A 23,954-nucleotide genomic window follows, 5' to 3' on the forward strand; every position below is an offset into this window, starting at 1 on the left:
CATACATGTGGTAAAATGGCATTATTTCTTCAAAGTATTCTTCCATATATCATTATTAACATATATTGATTTGGTTTTGCAGTGTACTGTTCACTATATGGTCACTGGTCGCCCCCTGCTGGTCTTATTTAGAACCGCACCGAGTAAGGGGATGGCAGGTGGAAATGGACAACTAGATTTACTAACAGCCAGGGGAACCCTATGGGGGTGCGGCCCTCCCTCTGGAGAATTTAATGACTAAATTCTGCATTCTTGTGCACTAACCTGCAGATTGAGTAAGTAGATTTGCTGACAATTAATATTTCCAGTTTCCACTATACAAGGCCTTTATCGAAAGCTAATAAAGGCACAGAGATATAATATAATGGGAATTTGTCCTAGTGCCCCCTATGTATCATGACAACAATCGAGCCACACTCACACAAAGACTGACATTGCAGAGTTTCAATGAAATGTGGTCTTTAATAATTGGACAATTGACAGGGGGCTAATACTTATACCGTTCAATAGCTTTGTCTATATTCCTTTGTGACCAGTAACCTAAAATAAATGGATAGGTGAAAGCAATGATGGGTAGGTAAAAGCTCACCAAGCTATTGCTCATGCCTCTATTGCTCCAGTCCAGTCTTTTGAGACGAGCGTTGACGAAGAAAGGAAACATACAAACAGTTATGGGACAAGGCAATGGGTTAGAGGGGGTTTACTAGGGTATCACTGGAAGCGGGCGTATACACTACTCCTCTGTGGGGCCGGGGCCGTCTCGGGCCTAGCCTGCTGTGCCTGTTGCTGCTGCTGCTGGTTGTGGCGGAGCTGCTGGGCGTAAGGGTCCTCCAGGGACTTGACCGACACAGTGGTCTTGGGCCCAGTCTTCCACTCGATGCCGCTCTCGTCCACCACTGAGGCCTCCACGTTGACCGTGTGGCTGCCCAGGATGGAGAAGTTGAGCAGGAACTGGGTGCTGAAGTAGTCATTGTGTGGCTCCACCCGCTGCTCAATCTCATTGGTGTTGCTGTCCAATGGAATCTGATGGGAAATGAAATATGCTGGTGGATACATACTTTGGTATTGAGTTGTATTAATGAAGCTGAACCACTGGGAGGTGTAATTTTCTTTCTAAATTAAGATAAAAAGGTCTAAAACCATACTAGCTAGAGACATTGTAACAGTATAGGAATAGAGTATGAGATATCCATCAAAAGCCTCAACAGTTTATAACACCAGCCAAGTAGTGTGTAAGGTAAATTACCACTGCAATAATCACTACTAGGGCAGGGGGTGGGATTGCTTTAGAGTCACCTTGTATTCGGGTCCACCTGTCTTGCTCTGGAGAGTGGAGCTTACGTTGAGGCAGACAGACTGAATCTTGCGGAACAGTCCGGGGGTGGAGCCATGCTGCACCACGCCCTCCACCTTCAGAGTCAGCTGTTGGTTGTTCTGCACTGGGATTGGCTCGGTCGGGGTCCGAGGAGACGGGGAGAGAGCAAGCTGGAAATGCATTAAAAAAATAAAAATAAAGTCTGAATCAATTTCAATGAATCATTTCAATGCAAAATACTACTTCTTAATGTTATTGCAAATCTAATACATATATTTTACAGCGTACCAAATACCAATGCATCAAATGGTTCCTAAAGCAAGAACTGAGCTAAAGTAGTGTATTCCGAATAGCATTTGTATTGCATTATAGTTAGTTACCTTAATACTGGTTGACTGGAGTTTCTGGAAGAAGTACCTCTGGAAGGACAGTGGGACCTTGAGCAGAGCTATGACCGCGTCACATAGACAACCTGTGTGCTACATAAACAACAAAAACAAATAGATTTGCATTTTGTAGTCCTATCCACTGACTACACACTGACCAGCTGGACGAAGTGTCATTACAGGTCCATTAAGGCAAGCAACTGAAAACGCTTTGTAATGAAAAAAGAAAACAAGTGTTTCTTATTGGACAAGTCCAGGTAGTGGTTCTCGCAGTTTGTCAATTTTCTACCGTTTGGTGCCTAATGAACACAACCCTGGGCAGTTTGATGACCTCACCAGGTAAGAGACAGGAGGGTGCTTCCTGCTTAGGCCCTCCACTTCCTCCAAGACGTGGTTGAACACGGACATCATCCGCCTCTCGTACTCACTCTCCGTCTGCACCGAGCCCAGGGTACCATAGTCCTGGAAACTGGAGGGCAGAACAGAGGGATATCCCATTTGCTTCAATAGAATTTTCACTAAAATATTAGTTTTGGTAGAATTCAGATCGAATCAACTGAAATGACCAGATTATAGTAAACGCTTCAAGACAACATTTCCTGGAATATTAGGTTAGGCTTCTGATGTGGTAAGGAAAAGAATCCTCTAAATATTACACAGCAATGAGTGCATAAGTTTATTAGTCACATTAACAGGCCTTACCTGGCTGAATGTGGGTCCAGTATCAGAGCCTCGATGACATGGGAGACCAGCAAGCAGCTCTGTTGTTGTCTGTGGCCAACAGTTAAAGACATGTGAGAGGATTTTCAATGGAAATGGTTTTAACTAAGATTCTACTAATGATTTGATGGGCAAGGTGTGTCCGTTCTCTTATGTTTAAGGATACAGTTCCACGTTACGCAGTGTGGCAGAGTCGGCGTCAAATGAGGATTGGTACAAGTCAGCGTAGCGGGCAGCAAGACTCCGGAACTCATCCATGGACACCCTCATCTGAGTTGGAGAAAGAGAAAATAAAGAGATAGAGGTTTCTATATATCCATTGATGGAATAGATATCCAATATGTTTGTTGTGTTCAACCAGCCATCCATTCATAACCCCCTTCTGCTGTACATACTGACTCCCCTGTCTTACTGTATGGAGTAATGTTAGTGGCACCAGAAATTTAATCGGAATTTGAATTGACACTCAGAAATAGAATTTGAACTCTGTGTCCCCTTCCCCCGTACCTGCATGGCGATGCGTCCGCAGCGCTGCAGCTCGTTGCCCGAGGTGAGGGCGATGGTGGTGGCGATGGCGGGGGGCGGGCTGGTCTTCAGGCTGTTGCAGGTGCAGATGAGCTGGGACAGGGCCTGGAGCGTGTCGATGCGCAGCTTCACAAAGTCACACTGGTACGACAGTGGGCTTAGGGGCGTGCTGGCAGCCTGGAGGAAGAGAGTTGACTTTCAATACTACCCCATTAACTGGATAGTTAAGCAGACTGGAAAATGACAGTTGAACTCCAGTACTACCTGGCTAAAGGATTATGACACAAAAGTTTTACAGCACAAAAAAAATTGATACAGCAGGGTTGGGGTAAATTCAGTATTCATTTCAATTCAGTCAAATCACAAAGTTAATTGAAATCCAATTAATGAATACAAAAATCCTCTTAAAAAAGGCACATTTTCAACTCAATTCCTGAATGGACTGAATTAAAAACTAAATCGACTGCAACCCTGCTGTATTGAACCCTACAATAGGGGCATGTCAGTTTATATAAGTCAGTTGATGTATGGTTTACAGTTGATTTATAAATGGATCCGTTGCCTTCCTATAAGCAGGCAGACAGTCACTGACCGTGAGGGAGGCGATGCCCTTCTGGTAGGAGCGCAGGGCCTCTGCGATGGCCGTCATGGCGGCGCTGTAGTCTCCGTCCTCCAGGCCGTTCAGACACTGCTCGGCCTGGGAGAACTCCTTCAGACTGTTGAGCCAGAAGTAGAAGTGCTCCGAGGCCACGCGTGTCCGCAAGCTCTGGTACAGCTCGCTGGAGAACTCATGGCAACCCTACGAGGAAAGAGGTCCAGACGAGATGTTATGGAGGCAGGCTGGCAAACAGAACACACAGGTCAGGACAGTTGGGTGGAAATGCTTCTAGACTGATATCTAAGCTTTTTCTAAATGTTTCAAAATACTGTGTTGAGCCAAGGCATCAGTATCAGTGACTAATGACTAAGGCTTGAATCCTAACTTGAGATCTGCGCGTGTAACTCAAGTTTTCACAGAAGTCTGCCATTGACATCAATGCATGATTTAGGCGAGTGTCAAGTTAAGCGTGCACATTTAGGATTCCAACCTAACAAAAAAAGTTTCTTTTATTTAACTAGGCAAGTCAGTTCAGAACAAATTCTTATTTACAATGACGGCCTACCCCGGCCAACGCTGGGCCAACTGAGCGCCGCCCTATGGGACTCACGGCTGGATTGTGATACAGCCTGGAATCTAACCTGGGTCTGTAGTGACGCCTCTAGCACTGAGATGCAGTGCCTTAGACGGCTGCGCAACTCTGGAGCCCTAAATGAGTGCAGCACGGATCTATACATATCACAGTATGTCTAGTCTATGGGGATAATCCTTCAACAGGAAGCCTAGATATGTGCTTTATGCTTGTCCTACCTTTCCTCTTTACTCTGGTTTACATGGACTTACTTCAGAGAGAGGTAGACTACAAGTGTCTCCATTACTTTATTAGGTTAATTTGACAGGGACAATGCACATTTAGCAACATTTATGCAAATGTACCAGATTTAGCCAGATTGAATAAGTCTTGACTCACCATGCGTGAGGCCTGCCGGGCGATGCAGTACACCGTCCAGCCGTTGGCCACGTTCTCCAGCTGCTGCTTGATCACAGTCTTCACCTCTGCCGACAGGGACGACTGGCTAGCCACAAACACCACCGTCGCCAGGGAAACCTGCAGGGAGAAGAGGGGGGAGGTGATGACACATGCCAGATGTCAGTATCCAGAAGGTGGGATTCATGATTGGAGAACAGCTTTGGAAAGAGCTTAAAAAAAATTTAAAAAATTATATTTAAAATAAAAATAATAATAAAAAAGACTTTACACACAGCATTTATCAGAGACCATTATGACATATGAGAGCCAGAATCAGTTCTCACTGCTTACCTTCCTCTGTGTTTTTGTGCAAAAATAGCTATGGTCATTGAAAGACCATTAACAAACTTTTCAAAATAATTTGCCAAAAATCATTTCAGGTAATTATCTTAAGAAGGTTAAGTTGTGTGGTAAAAAACAACAAATGTAATTCAATTCAATACAACTTTATTAGTCCCCTTAGGGCAACTACAGTTAGTATTAGGGCTTTGTGTATCTCTCACCAAGAGCTCCTGCTGCTTGTCAGTGGACGAGTGGCTGGCCACCCGATAGAGGTCCACAAGATCCCCCAGCATGCCTTCTCCCAGCACGGGCAACTGAGTGGCGATGGCCGCCAGGGCGTGGCACATCAGCACACGGGAGGGGTCGCGGGCCAAGTGCAGCTGGCACAGCAGGAACTCCACCGCTGATTGGCTGAGGTGGGGGCGACTCTTCAGCAGCTGGACCAATGAGGTGAGAGCAGTCTGGGGAGTGAGAGAGGGAAACAGACGGAATGTGTTACCTGTTTATTACAGATTTGTAAAACTATCTATAAACTAACAGTTTATAAACTACAGAGATTACATGGCAGTTTATACGACTACTGAGTAGGCCACGCATCTTTTCCCCTCACTGTACGAGTAATGTATAGACTCATGGGTCCAGGGTGCTACCCACCTTGAGTGTGGCCTGAGCTCTGGGGCTGTCATCCTGACTGCAGAGCACCAGCAGAGACTCCACCCCCATCACTGTGTCCTGCTCCAGCTGCATCATGTCTGGGAGAGGGAAAGCAGGACAATAAGTCAGTGGAAGCATAGAAATGTGTTTTGCAAAGAACAAAACACTGCAGTTAATGAAATGGATGATCTGTCATTTTATTGCTGAAAAACCCTAATACTGTACTGGTAATCTGTGAAAGCCTTTGAGTGCACCAAACCCTTTTTTTTACCATGAATTAGTCCACAACTGGAAGTTTTTCTTAGGTAAGCCCCATTTTCAAATGCCTGTGAAGTCCTGTGATGATCAGGTAGCTAATGAAGGATGAGTGAGAGGACATCAAATACCACTAAGAGGTACCCTATACCCAGTGCCCACCTTTCTCTGGACATGAAATTGCGATGTTGGCGAGCACAGTGACTCCATGGGCAGCGACGGCCAGGTTGCTGTGGTAACAGCATTCCTGCACCAGCTTAACCAGGTCAGTGAGCCGGGGAGGGGCGGAAGCACCACCTGAGGGGGAAAAAGGAGGAATGTTTTGGAAAGTTTTGAACCCAACTTGGGTACTTGACTGAATGTTCCCAACATCACAAGGCCCCAAAACAACATGGCCTGTAATCACAAAGAGTCTCAGAGTGAGAGTGCTGATATAGGATCAGTTTTGCCTTTTAGATCATATGAATAAGATTCTATGGACAAATTGGACCTGATCCTAGATTAGCACTCCTACGCTGAGACGTTTTTTGAATGCGGGCCAAGAGCTTCAATTAATTAATTCATTGTTTTAATTAAAAAGTCAATGTGTTTCTTCTGATTGCCTGTGCAGTCAGGCAATATTGCATTATACTGTACCTGTTCCAGGGTTAAAGTACTGTTTGATGGCGATGGTTCCAGAGAGGGTTGAGAGAACAGACAGCATGCCCAGCTTCAGGCTGTTGTAAGGGCTACTCAGGGCACATTCACACAGGGTCTACACACAGGAATAACAGTTTATTTAATGCACTTCAAGGGAAATAAATTAACACAGTATCATGAAAAAATGGATTCTCTTCAAAATACCCAATGCATGACAATTCACCACTTGCAGTTTGATTATGGAGGAGGGAATTTGCAGGGACATAATACCCCACCTGAGTGTTCTCTCTGTTCCAGAGATGGGGGGCTTTTTTAGCAAGGAGCTTCAAGTCCTGGATGGCCAGTCTCTTGACTGCTTTCCTGGGGTCATCCTTCAGGTATTGGAGAAGCAGCTGTAACTGCAGACAGAGGGGGGAAAAGAGACTAGCCGTTAAACATTATAAGCCTTCTACAGATCTTACGGATTCTTGAGCTCAGGAGGGGAGTTTAGATGTTATAGCCTGGGTGGATGCCACAGTATGTATCTGCATTAGCAATCTCCACTGTTGCTAAGCTTTGCTGTCATCTGGGCTTCGGAATTGCAGGTGCTATAAACAAGTCACTTGTCACTCAAATTCTGTACTTGGAGATCTGTTTGTATGATTGTTTTAAATGAAATGCACTCTGTCTGTGATGTGGTGTCAGCTGTCATGCCAAATAGGGTCCAGCTGACAAAAATTGTCTGAGTTGTGTACCAATGGGATTCTAATGTCCGTTAGTGTCCGGGGAGAGACTATGAGGACTTTTCTGACCAGCATCCCAATGACAGCACGACTAGACAAAATCTAAAACTGACCTTTACCTTAACCCTACCTAATTTTAACCAATTTGAAAATGTAATATCAGTTTGCACGTCAGCCACGTCCCCTTAGTTTTCCCCTAGTGTCTGTTGCTATAGCTACCTGTTTGGGGATGTCGATGAGTGAGGAGGCAGCAAGCTGGGTGAAGGTGTGCAGGGTGACAATGACCATGGGGGTGGAGGGGTAGGAGGTGACCAGCTGCTGCAGCAGCTCCCGGCTGCTGGAGGCCAGGCTGGCATTGTGGTGCATGTGCTGCAGCATAGGGATCAGCTTCAATTTCAGGTCCACCGGGGTGTCCAGACCTGGAGAGGAACAAGAGCGTAGTGATAGCACGGGCCAGTGGGAGATCAACTGGGTAATGTTCAGTTGGCACGAAATGGAAGAAAAAGCTCAGAAAACCGGAGGTACTATCTGAACTTGTCTAATAACAAAATGCTTGCATTTGTTTGTTGCAAAATGTTTTGCTACAGTGTACACTAATGAACATGACCCTGGACGCTTTATCCAAAAAGGAATCGCATGGCCTTTTCTTCTACTCTACGACAACACCAATGTGCTTGTTCAGTTGCTTGTATATAACTAAACCCTAATTTCACAGAATGTAATGTGATTCTGCACAAGATGTTCACATGATACTAAAGACATTATGTTACCTTGAATCATTTCACTGATTTTGTTGCAAATCCCAGCTGCAAAGTCTCTGCAGATTGAAAGGGACAGAGAACAGAACATGTTCAATGAGTCAGACACTGAATACATCATTATTCCTCTTTCCTGGATGGGGCATAGAACAAAAACAATTTTGTGAACAGTTTGAAAGGAAGTAAGCTAAGTTAAAATCATGACAGTTCGGCCTCAAACAGAGAGCCACTTACTTTGACTGTGCAGAGAAGCAGGCCGATGCAAAGATGGCCGCCTCTACTTCGACATTGTCATGCGAGTCCAGACTTTGGTGAACGCTGTGATGGGCATTCTTCCTTTCCGGGATGATAGTGGCCAAACTACCAAGCATCCTAAAAATAAATAAATAAATAAATACAATTTTAAAAGGACAAAACACACTGAGAATTAGAAATCATGTAAGTGGAGATGATTGAGTCTTTCCAAAGAAAAATAAAAGCTTTGTCTTCTATGGTGTATGTATCACATTTAATTTAGGAATAAGTGAGGTTTCTCTTTTTGTTTTGTTTATGCAATGACAACCTAGCCTCAATTACCCGTTTTTCACATTCACATTGCTCTTGAAATAGTTGTAGGTATGTAATATTTTGGAATCAATTGTCTGATATGTGAGACTAATGATGACCACCATGCAAATCTGCAACACAGCCACTGTGTGGAATGTGGATTTAACCACCCTCATAATAGATCATCAAACCCTAATGGAAAGAGAAGTGCACGCTATGGTACCTGAGAGTGATGGCTCTGGCCACAGGGTCATTGCTGTGGATGACAGAGAAGACCCTCTTGACAAACTCGTCCACGTTAAGGATCTTCTCCAGGTGCTTCTCGCTCTGTTGAGTTACCTTCAAAACACAGAGGCGCAGAAAGTTGTTCCTGAAAGAGGGGAGAGGTATGTTTATTTATTACAGTAGGAGGACAATACGGTCAAAACTCACTCTGGTTAGCTGCCTTGAACGATTCTGAGGCTTATGCATTTTAATACTGATCAGTATTGGCAAGTGCAAAATGCATTTAGGATTTTGCAGAGTATTGTTTAGTTCAAATGTCACAATTCTCTGTACCCAAGCCTGAAGATGTCAGCCAGTTTCAGAAAAGCAGAGTTGATGAGGATGGGGAAAGGGTACTTCTGGAAGAGTTTGGGGAAGAGGACCACTGCTTCACATTGTTCCCCAAGCTTCCCAGACCGCAAACCTGTAAAAAATGACAGAAACTCAGTCAAACATTTAGATGTATCAGTGTACACAGATCTGGAAGGACAACTTGAGTTTCATCCCCTGTAGCCATATGCCTAACTGACAAATGTCTGAATGTAGTTCAAGTTTGCTCGTCACTGAGGCGAACAGCTAAAATGCTAGCGTTCGCTACTAACAAGCTAGCTTTCTTGTTATTTTAATTGTAGCTAACATATGTGCAGTTGTGTGGCCTTGAATGCATATACATCCGGGGTTACATGACACAGTACAGTTGTTTCAAATGTTAAGCTGCTAAGCTCTTTTCGCATTGATAAGGATAACAAATGGCTAGCCACCTAGCTAGTTGCTAGCTGGCTGGCTCACTACACACCTTTGTCCAACTCCATGAGAGCTGAATTTGCATCCAATTCTTGTTCCCCATAACCGGCCTCTGACAAGAATGAACGTGCAGTAGAAAGCGACATTGTTTATCTTTTATACTTCACGTGAAACACCTGTATATTATATTTTAAAGTATTAGCTCAGCCACTGGATTTAGCTAGCATGTACCATTCGGCACAAAGAGGTAGGAAGTGACGTAATACCGGAAGTATAAAATGTCCAACCAATCAGCGAGCGTGACGCAACTTTAGCGGGGGATTCGTCTCTTCTTTCAGTTCATTCAGTTCGCGGGAAAGGGAGCAACAAGCAGAAGATCACCGCACGGGAATTGCTCTGACGAATCGAAATATTAAAAAAACGTAGTCTGGCTTTGGCTAAGTTATAGATATGCTTTTTCGCTCTATTGTTGACAGAGGAGTCCGTAAACAGAGGCGCAATGGTAAGAATGTCAATGTATAGGAGTCCAGACAGTAGTCTGCCTTCAATCTTGCCTAACTTTTAAGTCATTTAGCAGACGCTCTTATCCAGAGTGACTTACAAAATAGCCTAGACAGCTATAGCACTGATAGAACAATGAGAAAGATATTTGGCTATAACTAGCTAGTTAGCCAAAGTTAGTTAGGTAGCTAGCTTAGCTGTGTTCACTATAACATTGTTGGCTGTTAGGCTGGCCATTTTGTGTTGCTGATGGCTGGATGGATAGATGGTCCCCTGTAGCTCAGTTGGTAGAGCATGGCGCTTGCAGCGCCAGGGTTGTGGGTTCGTTTCAAACGGGGGGCCAGTATGATAATGTATGCACTCACTAACTGTAAGTCGCTCTGGATATGAGCGTCTACTAAATGACTAAAATGTAATAGATATTGTTGTGGGGAAGTGGCTAACGTTAACGACTAGCTAAGGAGGACCCTGGTGGTGGCCATTACACACTGTTTTTGCTGCATGTTTCACAGTGGTTATACGTTAATTTTTTTGTTTCCTCTTCTCCACCAGACCTCAGCCCAAAGTACCCGTTGTCCTCTCTGCTGGACGGCTACCAGTGTACACGGCATGATGAACACCTCTCATACGGGAACCTGGGGGTAGCCGTGCCCCCTTTTGGATGCGCCTTCTCTACAGGTAATACAGGAAGTACTTTACTGTGTGTCTATGAGGGCGTTAACCAGGAACCACTGTCCTGATGGCCTTTTTTGTTCTTCTGTTAACTGCTTATTTTCCTGTCGTTTTAGCCCGAGGGCTGCAGAGTGTACTTGCGGTGGCCAACGAGGAGGGTGTCTTGAGGCTCTACAACACAGAGAACCGACATAGTCCAGTTCTGAAAGGTAACTTATCACCTGAGTGGCAAAACCACACCACCAACAGAGTAACTCAAGCATCTTGTTTATTGGGCTGAGACAACAAATGTATGAAAATGCACCCTTATTATGCAGACCGCCTAGGAAGGTTGTGAGACACAACACTGGTTGTGACTAGCCATTGCAGCTCTCTGAATCTCCAGCCTAGCTTGCCTTGTTTTAGGATCCTAACCCATTAAATGTCATCAGATGCCAATTGGGGTACAAACTTAATTTTCCTATTCCATAGAATGGATGGCACATGAGAATGCTGTATTTGACCTTGCTTGGGTGCCAGGGGAGGCTAGCTTGGTGAGTAGTAGAAGTTTTCCCTGATTTGTTTCACATCACACACAGTGGTCAGACTACTATTTTCTATAGATGTGTTAGACGCATGATCAAATGTTGTGTATATCAGGTGACTGCGTCAGGTGATCAGATGGCCAAGCTGTGGGACGTGACATCGGAGGAACTCCTTGGCAGCTTCAAGGGGCACCAGTGCAGCCTCAAGTCTGTTGCATTCACACAGCAGGATAAAGGTCATTTTCATATCAATTCAATAGAACTTTATTGACCTAGAGTGGCAGCGCATGATACATTAAAAACATATATTTTTTAAAAGTATGTTTCCTGAATGCAGAGACTCGGCTTGCTCCATGGAGTGTATGGTCTTGGTTTATCGAGTGTATGGTGTATAGCCATGCTTAAAAATGTTTTTATATGATAGTCGTAGGCATCATCATATACCATCTTGACAGCTCAGCTACTGAGAACAAAACTCTTCTTAAACGTCTGCTGCAGAGTTTCTGTTTTACCCCAGGGGAGCCCATGCTTTTTAGGGCAATGCACACTTTGTTGATTGTGTCCGAAAACCTCTTAGTAACCATGCTAACATCTCTCTTCTCCAACAGCTGTGTTCTGTACTGGGGGCCGAGATGGGAATATTATGGTCTGGGACACCAGGTGCAGCAAAAAAGGTAAGGACAGATATGAAAGTGATTACCCTTTTTCTTTAGTGTAAACAGTATGTTTGAAATCGATAGGTTAGTTGGTGCATATTTTGGATCTTAAATCTTTCAAATGTTTGAGTTTTTCAGTGAGTAAACCCAGAACTAAAACCTTGGGTAATTGTGCCTGATGCTCGATGAAGTTCTGGCGGGAGACATGTTAGAAGATATACTAGAATGAGGAGCGGGAGAAGGACGGTTGCTCCACCCCCCTCTCTTTGCATGTTACGGGCAAGTCTATGGGCCAAATATCCCCTTCCGAAATGGGAAAGATGCGATCACCTGCGAAATTGTAATTTGTCCAAATGATCAGTCACAAGAATCTGTGCACCGGAACAAAGTTCCTTGTTAGTCGTCGCATCCCTCACTGTTGACAGACGCTACGATACCAGTTATGTTACGTGCGTCTATCTACGAGAGATTGAGTAATGGTGTTTGTTGTTTTTCCCTTCAGATGGCTTCTACAGGCAGGTGAAGCAGATCAGTGGGGCTCACAATAAGACGGACAGAAACACACCCTCTAACCCTAAGAAGAGACGCCCGGGCACACGCGGCATGGCCCCGTCTGTGGTGAGTAGCAAAACCGATCCAGTGTCCGTTTTTTATTGTTCAGTTTATACTGATTACAGTTAGGGACTGGGATATTAAGAGCTAATCTGTTCTTCTCCATCTCTTGTAGGACTCCCAGCAGAGTGTCACCGTGGTGCTATTCCGTGATGAACACACCCTCATCTCGTCAGGAGCTGTTGATGGGTAATACTTTTTTTAATGCTACTGAGCAGTGCTGCTCTGGTTACGTATCTGACACAGTTGCTGAACCTGGCTGAAAAGGACAGTGTGAAAAGCAAACGTCTGAGCCAGTATGGTTTGAGTCGGCACGATGGTGTGACAAGCCAGCACCACAAAGAACGATTCTAACTTTCGAATGTGATGTTTTTCCATCCAACCAGGATAATCAAGATGTGGGACCTTCGGAAAAACTACACTGCATACCACCACGACCCCATACCCCTCCAGGCATACCCGTACCCAGGCTCCAGCACACGGAAGCTAGGTGAGTTTTCTCAAACATGACGCAAATTCTTAAATTGTATCCTTCCTTGGAATAGGCTAATCACTTATAAGACATTACTGGATTGGTGAAGCTACTGTCTGGAACTCATACTTTCATCTAGCCAACTGTAGTAAGATCAGTGAATACTGCAAAGGAATGAAGGAAGCCATTTACAAGTATTCAAACAGGTTGTGTTGTTTTTTCCTAGAGTAGGACAAGTGTAGGACCTGATCTGTGTTGTCTGTGTAGGTTACTCGGGGCTGGTGTTAGACTCCACGGGCTCCAACCTGTTCTCCAACTGCATCGACGACAACATCTACATGTTCAACGTCAGCGGACTGAAAACCACTCCAGGTAAACAAATGCTCCCTAAAAGGCGCCTTCTGCATGTCATTCTATTTCTATGGCCACATCCATCAAAAGCATGACTGCATTCAGCCCATTACTTTTTTTTATGGCAAGTTACTTTAATGCACCTGTGTAGTCTCCCATCTATTCACATTAAGCTCCTGCATGCCATTAAATGTTTAATATGCCACTACCACTGTTTACCACCAGGTGGGGCTGCACACTACTTCTGTACAGTTGAGGCTATTTTCTATATGGGAAGCTGTCAGATGGGAAGATTTATTTGCTTGAATAGCTAGTTGAACTGCATGTGCCAACGCCATCATAATGAATTTGACCACTGTCATTTGGCTACCGTCTCCTCTCCTCTGTAACTATTCCCCAGGTCGTTGCTGTAAATGAGAATGTGTTCTCAGTCAACTTACCTGGTAAAATGAATAAAAATGTAACGTGCCTGACATGTATGATATTAAATCGTCTTTACAATAGCCCAGAGGTTGTTGAACAGACAGGATGGGTACAGTGTGTACGGGAGACTGTCTGACAGAGATGAGAAATACCTCAGTGTTTGTGTTATTAATTAGTCATCTAAGCCTGGGTTGTGTTCATTAGGACATGCAAAGAAATGTTTTTAAAAGGTTGCAGTGGAAAGCGAAAATTAGCGGTCTTATTGGACAAGTCAAGGTAGCCCCTCCCTGTTTTACTCTGCTGTCTTCTGTTTGTTGCCTAATGAACACCGCCCTGGTATTTTTACCCACTAGCTGAGACTGGGTGCTGCACTGCTGGGTGTGGGGTCTTTCTTCCGGCATTAGTCAAGAATGTAGCCCAGGGGGCTCTAACTTACCATGTGACCAGTCCCTTGACCGAACAGGAAGTAATATGTGTGGAGACTGGAGTGCCTCCTCAGCAGGGCTCTACAGTGTGACCATTTGACATGCATATGTGCCGAAATGTAGCTTTGCGACCTGGAATTTTTATTTAGGTGCACCTAGAAAAATGAAGGATTCTAGCTTTTTTCATTGTGCTCCTACATTTCTTTGTGTGCACCTACTTTTTTCAACTTAGGCACACATGTGCTCCTTGAAAACAAAGTGCAGCGTAGAGCCCTGCTCCTCAGGATCACGTTTTGTGTACTCACCCTGTGTACCCTGAACAACTGAAATGTTGTTCTGGTGGTTTCAATGTCTGGTTCTGTGCACTTTTATTTCTGATGTTCTAACATGTCTTTCTCTTGCAGTGGCAGTCTTTGGTGGTCACCTCAACTCCTCGTTTTACGTGAAGTCCACTGTTAGCCCAGACGACCAGTTCCTGGCTAGTGGCTCAAGTGACCATCATACATACATCTGGAAGGTGAGCCGACATTTACCCAATCCAGTGAAAATCTTTGAAAAGCAGACTGACAGACGATGGCTGACAAATAAACATGCTTTGACTATTTAATAACTATTATATCCGTGCGTATATAACGTGTCTTACCCACCTATTTTCCTATTTCAGATCTCCGACCCAAAGCAGGCTCCTATGATGCTTCAGGGCCATAACCAGGAAGTGACCTCCATAGCGTGGTGCCCCACAGATTTCACAAAGGTGAGATCTAAGATTTTGTCTATGTTCACATAGCCAGCATGATTTCAGATGGTGTGTGTTTAGAATGTTACTCATTCAAGAACGGTCATCCTGCAGCTTCCAAGAAATACACCTTTTTGTGCTGCTTTTAGATCCATTCTGTGTCCCTGGAGCAAATGTTCACATTCTAAATGTTATGCCTTTGCCATAAAACTGAATTGTGATAGTTGAAGTGGTCAGGAGGAGGAGGTGCAGGGTTGTAGCCTGGGTAGACCAGACTGAAAGCTGTGTTCACCATTGAAACAATGATGAGTGCAGTGTTCAGTCTGGTTTAACCAGGCTAGGAGAGGTGTAGATTGGGGCCCTCTGTAATCTCATGCTCTGTCTTGGCAGATTGCTTCCTGCTCTGACGACAACACCGTACGGATCTGGCGTCTGGACCGGGGCACGGATGGAGCAAAGTCCTCTGTCGGAGAGGCCAATCTGGTGGGCTGGGCGTGTCCTAAACCTGCCACCACCGTGTCGAGTCCAAGTGAGTACCGCTACTGCTGCTATTTATCAGCAGAGAGGGGGTCCATTACATTTTTGACATTCCAATCAATGAGATAATAGGATTGGACATTACTAAAATGGCCTGATGAAAGATGGGGAATATCTACAATTACATATCCATTGCAGTGGTTACCATCCTTAATTGTTTATACTGGTCTGTATAGCCAAACCATAACAAAGATGACTATCTCCAATGCTTCTTGAACAAGTGGAACTCTTTGGATTGAAACTAAAACTCTTGTTTCTCTCCTTAAGGGCCTTTGAACCAGGCGGAGTGCACCCCAGCCAAGAGTCCCCGGGCAGGGAGTCTGGGGGCCCTGTCCTCCCCCCAGCCTGCCGCCTGCGCCCCCAGTGGAGCCGACCTGCCTCTACCCTCCAGCACCTCCGCCGCCTCCCCCCTTCAGGCCCAGGGTGCCAAGGCCACCCTCATACGCCAGAAAACACCCTCCTCCATCAGGAACTGGTTTGCCCGGTCTCCTGGGGAACAGGTCACCTCTCCTCTCCACAAGGTACTCAGCCCCCAGAGCCCAGCCGGTACCCCTCCCTTGGAGAGGGGGGCCAAGCGCCGACTGGAGACGGGTGACTGTGGGGCAGCAGGGGGCTGCGAAGGTGCGGGGCAGTGCGACTGCGTCACAGAGCTCTACCCCGCAGCCAAGAAGAGCCGGGGACTGGCAGGCCTGTGCTGCCCCTTCCAGGAGCCACCTCAGGCGGGCACAGAGAAGAGTGAGGCCTGGGGAGGAGCGGGCCTACAGGTGGAGGACCAGATGCCTGTCCCATCCACACAGGCAAACAAGGAGAACTGCTCTCCAGGTGGGGCAGACTGGTTGTCTGTGATGAGCCAGAGGCTGAGGAAAGGTGTGGGAAACCCCAGCAGCACTCCCAGAAGTCCCAGTTCCTGCAAGGGGCAAGATGGCAGGATGCCAACCTCACCGGTATGCACAAGATCCTAAGTTACAAATTGACCTGAAATTAGTGAAGTCTAGTGATGTTACAGTATAAACAGGATTTGCTCCCAATGTAGAACAAACACTGACGGCTCTAACTGCATAATCGGGTACCTGTAATCATTGACCTTTCTCGTCTCTCTCCATCTCAGGCAATGCGCTCTTCCTCCCAAGCAATGCGTTCACCACGATCCATGCAGAAAATCTCCTCCTACTTCCAGCAAAAGCCTCCGGAGTGATCAACTTGGATTGAAATTGTATTCTCAGTGCTGATTGAGAGAGAGCGAGTGCAAAATCCTTGAGGGTTCTCCTACAGTATTTATATTTGTAATATTTTGTGTATTTCCTATGTATTTTAATTGGGATCACTGTTCAACAGAAATCTTTTTGAAGATACATGTTTATGTATGTATGTATATGTGGGTTGATTCTTAACCTTCAAATCCCCAAAATGGGTACAATATTGCGTATCCTTAAAACAAGTTGTTCACTCAACGTAGAAGACATACTTACGAGAGATTCCTCTTCTCATGTCTTTATTTTGTACATTAACTTTTTCTGCCGTCAGTTTATTCATTCGTACGAGATATTGTATAACTTTTGTGAAAATGTTCTTTTTGTGTGTATGGACATATTAACTTTGATTATTGCTTGTATAAACTGACTTTAGCCAAAGCTGTTGTGTCTTTCTGAACTTTTCATTGATTAAATACATGCACTTTGGCATACAACTTTGGAGTGGCACAGATCTAGGATCAGCTTCTCCTCCCTTAACCATTAGAGGGGGAAATTCAAAACTGACCCCAGATCAGCGTCTAGGGGCAACTTCACCCTACACCGTTCATCTCATGAATGCACAAGTTTGAATTCCAGTCTTGGCTCCCCATACTGAATAATTAGCTGTGTCACTACCATGTCACACTACAAGTCATGAAGTGACCATGGGACTGGAATTAGCACTAGTGAAGTATAACGTCAGGTTTCACTACAAAATATTTAGATATTGCAGAAAGTATGTCCCTAGACAACAAAAAAATACTTTGTTGTGTTATCATAGAAATTAAATATATTTCTATGGTACTATGTACTACATTTTCTCTTTAGGTCACAGCCCCATGCAATGCTGTTCATCAGTAAAAGGTTTCCAACACTGGTCTCCAACCTGTTGTTTTAACCTGACATCAAATGTTATTTGTCACATGCTTTGTAAACAACAGGTGTAGACTAACAGTGAAATGCTTACTTACAGGCCCTTCCCAACAATGCAGAGAGAAAGAATAGAAAAGTAATGACATATTTATCTTCAGTCATTTAGCAGACACTCTTATTCAGAGTGACTTACAGGTGCAATTAGGGTTAAGTGCCTTACTCAAGGGCACATCAGCAGATTTTGCACATAGTTGGCTCGGGAATGCAAACCAGCAACCTTTCAGTTACTGGCCAATGCTCTTAACCCTAGGCTACCCGCCGCCCTCAATATTAAAAGTAATAATAATTACACATATGCGTTTTGCGCTGTGTTAATCGTGTTTTGACATAAACAATTACATAATTGTATATATTTTGTGCTGAAAGGAGACTTAGAATGAATGATAGTTTGTAGACCTGTCAACCTGCAAAAAATTTGTCTCATGAGAACATTTTCTTCTGCTCTCTTCATGTGATCACATGTGCAAAGGTTAGCATGCTACTAGTGCTTGTGGGCTTACATTCAGAGAGTCACATGGGGGTCAAACAATCCTTCTAACCACTCACTTTGCTGTAATAACCTAACGTAGCAGGTGTAGAAAGACGCCTGAGCGGAGTCCCCACTTCTATTTTTCAGAGGAAACAGAAGTTAGGTTGCAAATAGGCCCTGTATTCCTGAAAACCGGCAACATCCGCTTTCTGCTCATGCTGCTAAGTGTGTTGCTGTAAATGTAATGGACAGATTTGTAAAAAAATAGGCTAGATACTGTACTAAGATCCAAATAATAAAAGTCACAATTGTCTATCCGGGATCCTTGGGACGTCCCTACCCCATTGAAGTTGACATTTAAAATGGTTAGGGTTTAGTGTAGGGACGTCCCAAGGAGTCCGGATAGCACTAACCACAGATTCACTCGATGCTACAGTGTATCCTCCTGATGGATAAAGATAGTATTACATATTAGTCATTTAGCAGACGCTCTTATCCAGAGCGACTTACAGTTAGTGCATACATTTTTTTTCATACTGGCCCCCCGTGGGAAACGAACCCACAACCCTAGCGTTGCAAGCGCCATGCTCTACCAACTGAGCTACACGGGGCCTGATGTACTTGCAATTGTATCATGATGTACTTGCAATTGCAAGTGCCTGGCCTCAAAAGAAGCACTCACTTGAAGGCCAGTGTGATCTGAAATGACAATTGTGACTTTTTTTATTTGGATCTTAGTACAGTATCTAGCCTATTTTTAAACGTTTCCAGTTTCCAATTTTTCATTGGCCTTTGAGAATGTCATTTGTTTTCTGTGCAGATTAAGGGGGTTAGATTAATCTCGCCCGGACGCCCGTCTAGGCGTGATTTCCATCGGCTGAAAATTGATAGCATTCGATTTGGAACCGGGCAGCCTCCCGAGTGTGAACCAGGTGCCCCGTTCATAGCCCATGCGACGTTGGCTCAAAACAAAAGTGACGTAATTCAGCATATATAGTAATTAGTACGATTATGTGTTTTATCGTGCAAAAGTGATTGCTTTTGATAAAAAACACTGTATCTGCCTTCCAAATGAAAAATAGTTAGACAATTCAAACATGTATTTTATGGAAAATATATGTGGTATGTTTCTGGACGATGCACTATGCTGCTTTGTTGACAAAATGACCGAGCGGCACAGATAATTGTTCGATTTGAGAATGGAGCTCCTCCTTCGCCGCTTTCGCCCGATGACGTGACGGGCCTTTGCTCGGTGCCAAACGGCTCAGCATAATCGAATCCGTCCATTGTCACATGGTTTAGAGCCCGGTTTTTATCGAATTCGATTCGTTAAAAAATGCATGAGCGTGCAAGTTTCTACATTTTTGTTGGATATTGGAGTTGTCTGTCAATTACGTACACTCGTGTCACAAAATGCAACACGACAACGATGCAAAACTGTTTATGATTGCACAGACTCTACAGTGTTGTGGCTTCTACATGGATTTGTTTTATCTAGCTATCTATTGAAAAAGTTATTGTTGAGGTCCGAGCATAGCTGAAAATTCCTTATCGATGTGTCAGTGCAACTCGATAATCAAATAATTCGGACTAAATGGACACGGGAAAGTGCTGAACATGACTCCATTGGCGCCGTGGTTCTACCGATACAAACGTTACTGAGTAGTTCGAGGTTGCCAGACTTCATTTGTCCAGACTGTTTTTCATTTAGACAAAGCCAACTCCGGCTAGAAGACACGGAATACAGTATTTATTTTTCTTGTTGAAAATAGTATGAATTTCATAATGAGAGTTCGCTTTAAATTGTAAATGTTCATATTATCTAGTTAGCTAACTGCGTTTTAACACGTTAGCCAAGAAGCTAGCTAGCGTTAGCATTTTTTGTCATTTAACGTTACCTAGCGTAATTGTTTTCTCTGAAATAGTTAGCTAACGTTAGTTAGCTATAAAAATGACACCTATAGCAACAGGTATATTGCAGAAATTACAAGTTAACAAATATACGCAGCAATTTAGTTAGGCAGTGTTTCTGTTGTCAGACAATTAGCTAGTTAACGTTAGCCTAACAACTTTGGCTTGTTAATACGCGTAACGTTAGTTTTGTAAACAGCTCGCTGGACTCTCAACAAGCGGACCGAATTATGCGGCCTTTACATGGAAACTGATTAACAAGCTACAGTAGTGGATCCAACAAGGAGAAGAGGTGTTCTTCAAAGCTTGCGGTTTACTCCATTGTTTCAAGTTGGATATTTTGATGCGCCTGGGCTGGGAGACATAGCCTACTTGTGGTAAACCCTGAATCTGTCGTTGCTGCACTTGTCAAACATATTTTATCGTTTATGCATCACAATGTCGGCTATCTCTGCGACTGAGAAAGTGGACGGGTTCACGCGAAAATCAATGAGGAAAGCCCAGAAACAGAAGAAATCTCAAGGGTCGTCCCAGTTCCGAACTCAAACCCTTACCGAGCTTTCCCCCTTGCCGCAGCTCAAAGGTAAGACTACTAGAGGATACAAATTCTGCTCGAAATAGTGTCCAGTGAAAGGCTGGTAGTGTAGTGTTGATACTTTCCCTTTACACTAGCAAACGTGATCAGTACCTGACTTACTCAGACATCGATCTGTACAGGGATAAAAATGTGTTGGTGTTGAATGAAACGCGGAAGCTATGGGTAGCTAATGACAATTGCAATGACATGCATTTTCACCCTCTGTTCCTTGGCACCCAGCTGTGATCCATGTTCAGGTGTGCTCACAAGGACTGAAGTGCAATCCTTGCAAACTAGGCTACATTGAGCTGATGAGATTGATCAAATTGCAGATACTGTTGTAAATTGTACACTGCCTACGTTTTAGCTGGTGCTGATTTCTGTTCTGAAATCTTCTCTCCATTGCTGACAGTTCCTCCACTCTCAGAAATAGCACCATTGTTATTGCATGGTATCTGCTATTTTGACAGCGGGGACTGTGAAGAGACACACAGGTACAGACACATGCATATGCACACACATGCTAGCACACGCACTCTACACACACTTACATTGTAATATTGTTGTATGGTGGTATTATGCATTTTGTATTGTAGATATGTAGTGGTGTAATAATGTTATATGATGTACTGTTTTATATTTTGTTTTATGTGTGATGCAAGTGCCTTAATGTGTTTGGACCCCAGGAAGAATAGCTGCTGCCTTGGCAGCAGCTAATGGGGATCCCTAATAAATACATGTTATTCCTGCCAGCTTCATATTGTACCGTAGTACTAGTCACGATGCACCTGGATAGTTGTTGACTAATGAAGAGTGTGGTTATTTTCTTGTACGAAACACAGGGGCCTAAGGCCAGACAAATACATTAATTTATGTTTTGAATACATGCATGTTACAGAGCTCTCTGTAAACATAGGCCTTCTATGGTATTCAATAACTTTCTATTGTTTGTTTTGGTAAGGAGAAGCTTGCATATCAATGTCCCTTTCTGAGAATTTCAACCCAGCTGGAGAGTGTGATATGTTTTGTACACGTTGGCAGCCAGGATAATTGTAATGTAGCCTATCTGTTCTAGCTACTGTAAATTGTGTTATAGGACATTTCAAGATTGATACTGTAAACAGTTGCCTCAACAAACATTTCCACAGTCAAATTACTCAATCTAAAACTTTGTCAGACACACTATGAAACCTATGGGGATTAGATTGCTTCATACTCAGCAGCATTATTGGAATTGACGAAAGAGGTTCAGAATACCAGAATCTAAACCGCTCTGCACTTTTATGTGCATACCTCTTTATCTTCATTCAGGAATTTTGCCAAATTCAGTGTTGGCCACATATCTCAATCACACGTGTGAATTGAGCGCCAGTGATGAGCTTCCCTTTGTCAACTCCACATATTGCAAGGTCAAGAGCTTGGTTATTATCTGATGGGCTCCCACTGTGGCTTGTCTGTCCCCAGGTCATTTGTACAGTTCGTTGTAGGAACTCTCCAAATGTAGCTTAATGGCATCTGTGTTGCAATGACAATTTGGTCTTTAATGTTGATGCAGAGTAATTTATTTAGCCGTAATAGAGATTTATTTCAAGAAGCCTGTATGGGAGAGAAATGTCAATGTATTCAGGAATAACAAACGTGTTCATGAGTATAAAGCAATGTGCCTCCTTTCACCTTAAGAGGCCATTTTGGAGACTCAAAATTCACCCTATCCTCACGTCTACTGCATGGTATTGTGAAGACTGAAACTTTTAATTTTCTAAAGCAAAACCTCTCACTGACTTCAGCAGTCAAGTTCAGACAAGTTAGCCTTCCAACATGTTGAAATGGCGAGGGAAAAGTGCAGACACTCTGAACCTTGGGCCTACATGGCATTGACTTGGTTACTGCTGCTTGTGGATTGAGGGAATATTTGGCTGGTTCAGTTATTTGTGACTTTTTATCTTTGTTTGGTTAAAAAGGTAATGTGCAGTTAGTTATACACTACACTGAACGAAGGCATTGATGAATATTACAGAGTAACGTGTCATAAACGGCCCCACACCAGCGGGACCAGAAGGACAGGTGCAGAGGGAGAGACCCTAGGGGGCTTTAGGCTTCCCTCAGTCGGGTGGTCTCCCACCTGCTCCCTCCTTCCTGGACCTGCAGCAGCAGGATTCCTCTCTCTGTCGTTTTAACCCGGGGGGGGGTGATCCTTTGCTAGTTACAGCCACTTTCACCAAGTTTTTTTGGGGGTTCCATTCAGCCCCATTCAGCAAAATGGCGCCCTTCAAATTGATTCGGGAGTCTATTTTATTAGACTGTTTAGTACCTAGTAGTTATATAGTAGTAGACTAGCCTAGTATGTAGTTTCATGGCCCTTTCTATTCTGATAGTTGTAGTCAACCATAACCTCTAGGCTACCTTTGTACTCTTGCGCCTGTGAATGTGTGCATTTTATTAAAGACGTCACAGACGGGTTCAGCTCTGGGTGACGATAATGCTGGAGTGACTCACCGCTTTGAACAGAGGATTGTGTAGAGGGGGTTAGTATGTGTGTGGAGTGTGTTGTCCGGGACAGTGTTCCAGGCCAGTGATAGGTGTTTTTGTGTGTGTGCATAGAGGGCCTTTTGAGGCGCCGTAATCACCCGACATGAATTCTGAGGGCGTGTGCGGGGTGAATACTTGTGGGAGACCAACAGATGTGCACGATGTTGCATAATGACAAATGGGCCTAAGTGGGGTTGTGGGCATGTGAGCGGAGCTGGAGCGGAGCGTGCCCAATTTGACTGGAGCATGGAGCGAGCGCTCCAGTAGCGCTCACTTCAATTCACAAGCTCAGGGCATGCCCAGCATGCATTTGTAGGCTACTTGTGTGCTGCTATAGCCCCTTCATGGAGTTCGCTAAATATTTTCATAAAGAAACGGATAAAATCAAGGTGACTTACAAAGATGAGGAAGCCCAAGAGCAAGAGAGGGTGATGTAGTGTCCACAACTAAAGAATCATTGTTGAATCTGAAAAGACACGTATCCCGAAAGCATGATGGTGTACTACGTGCACATGCTAACAGAAATTAACCAGGTGGGTAGCTAGCGTGTCATTGTAGCAAAGTATTTATAAACAAAATTCTGATCTCTTCAAAGGTTTGTTCTATTATCTAAACAAAAGGCTATCATTGATATTGGCCCAATTGGTCTGACATATTACGTCTTTCAAGGAGCTTTCTGTTTTGACAGGGTTATTTTTGCTTGCTTAAAAACCTTTTAGGCCTACCTAATAGAAAAATAGAAAAACAACTCTGCATCCCTGCCCAGCCTGGCAAGAGTGGCCCGAAGGGTGTTTAGCATCCCCAGTGGCTCTGCAAGCACGGTGAGGGTATTCTCCGCTTCTGGCCAGCTCTCCAGGCACCATCGCATGAGCCTGAAGACACAGACTCTGGCCAAACTTGTGTTTCTAAAAGTGAATTCAAAGGCCTAGTAAGTCCTTTTTTCATTTCATTTTTAT

General features: G+C 44.1%; 3 protein-coding genes across 3 annotated transcripts in view; 2 read left to right on the forward strand and 1 right to left on the reverse strand.

The window, feature by feature from the left end:
• Positions 1-442: 442 nt before the first annotated feature.
• Positions 443-9,676, reverse strand: LOC121549098 (integrator complex subunit 7). The gene is made up of 20 exons (XM_041860932.1): positions 9,491-9,676; positions 8,989-9,118; positions 8,654-8,800; positions 8,119-8,256; positions 7,897-7,943; positions 7,346-7,545; positions 6,680-6,802; positions 6,402-6,519; positions 5,928-6,062; positions 5,511-5,608; positions 5,078-5,317; positions 4,515-4,652; positions 3,539-3,745; positions 2,929-3,123; positions 2,588-2,691; positions 2,404-2,472; positions 2,038-2,170; positions 1,696-1,794; positions 1,297-1,485; positions 443-1,023 (listed from the first exon to the last, which is right to left on the reverse strand). Exons 1-20 carry the CDS (start codon positions 9,582-9,584, stop codon positions 712-714), a joined length of 2,916 nt encoding a protein of 971 aa, XP_041716866.1. The 5' UTR covers positions 9,585-9,676; the 3' UTR covers positions 443-711.
• An 88-nt stretch (positions 9,677-9,764) lies between these two features.
• On the forward strand, positions 9,765-16,978 carry LOC121549325 (denticleless protein homolog). Its single transcript, XM_041861186.2, has 15 exons — positions 9,765-9,940; positions 10,492-10,617; positions 10,728-10,820; positions 11,083-11,144; positions 11,251-11,371; positions 11,744-11,809; positions 12,294-12,409; positions 12,519-12,592; positions 12,790-12,893; positions 13,143-13,247; positions 14,479-14,591; positions 14,739-14,828; positions 15,201-15,339; positions 15,615-16,291; positions 16,456-16,978. The coding sequence occupies exons 1-15, from the start codon at positions 9,889-9,891 to the stop codon at positions 16,540-16,542; spliced, it is 2,025 nt and encodes a 674-aa protein (XP_041717120.1). The 5' UTR covers positions 9,765-9,888; the 3' UTR covers positions 16,543-16,978.
• A 2,386-nt stretch (positions 16,979-19,364) lies between these two features.
• The window catches only part of LOC121549097 (serine/threonine-protein phosphatase 2A 56 kDa regulatory subunit alpha isoform), a 111,721-nt gene continuing 107,131 nt past the window's right edge, over positions 19,365-23,954 (forward strand). The window contains exon 1 of the mRNA XM_041860930.2: positions 19,365-20,475. Coding sequence (XP_041716864.1) covers positions 20,331-20,475 — 145 coding nt within the window. The 5' untranslated portion in view covers positions 19,365-20,330. The remainder of the gene's footprint in view (positions 20,476-23,954) is intronic.

The sequence above is a fragment of the Coregonus clupeaformis genome, chromosome 33 (genome assembly GCF_020615455.1).
Source record: "Coregonus clupeaformis isolate EN_2021a chromosome 33, ASM2061545v1, whole genome shotgun sequence".
NCBI lineage: Eukaryota > Metazoa > Chordata > Actinopteri > Salmoniformes > Salmonidae > Coregonus > Coregonus clupeaformis.

What these genes read in the sequence shown, in the direction of transcription:
- LOC121549098 (XM_041860932.1), bottom strand. Translation starts at nt 9,584, where the DNA reads ATGTCGCTTTCTACTGCACGTTCATTCTTGTCAGAGGCCGGTTATGGG. An exon ending in GTACTTTAACCCTGGAACAG is followed by an intron (nt 6,063 to 6,401) that starts GTACAGTATAAT and finishes TTTCCCCCTCAG; the next exon opens with GTGGTGCTTCCGCCCCTCCC. An exon ending in ACCCTCCTGTCTCTTACCTG is followed by an intron (nt 1,795 to 2,037) that starts GTGAGGTCATCA and finishes TTGTTTATGTAG; the next exon opens with CACACAGGTTGTCTATGTGA.
- LOC121549325 (XM_041861186.2), top strand. Translation starts at nt 9,889, where the DNA reads ATGCTTTTTCGCTCTATTGTTGACAGAGGAGTCCGTAAACAGAGGCGC. An exon ending in CCGTAAACAGAGGCGCAATG is followed by an intron (nt 9,941 to 10,491) that starts GTAAGAATGTCA and finishes CTTCTCCACCAG; the next exon opens with ACCTCAGCCCAAAGTACCCG. An exon ending in ACATAGTCCAGTTCTGAAAG is followed by an intron (nt 10,821 to 11,082) that starts GTAACTTATCAC and finishes CCTATTCCATAG; the next exon opens with AATGGATGGCACATGAGAAT.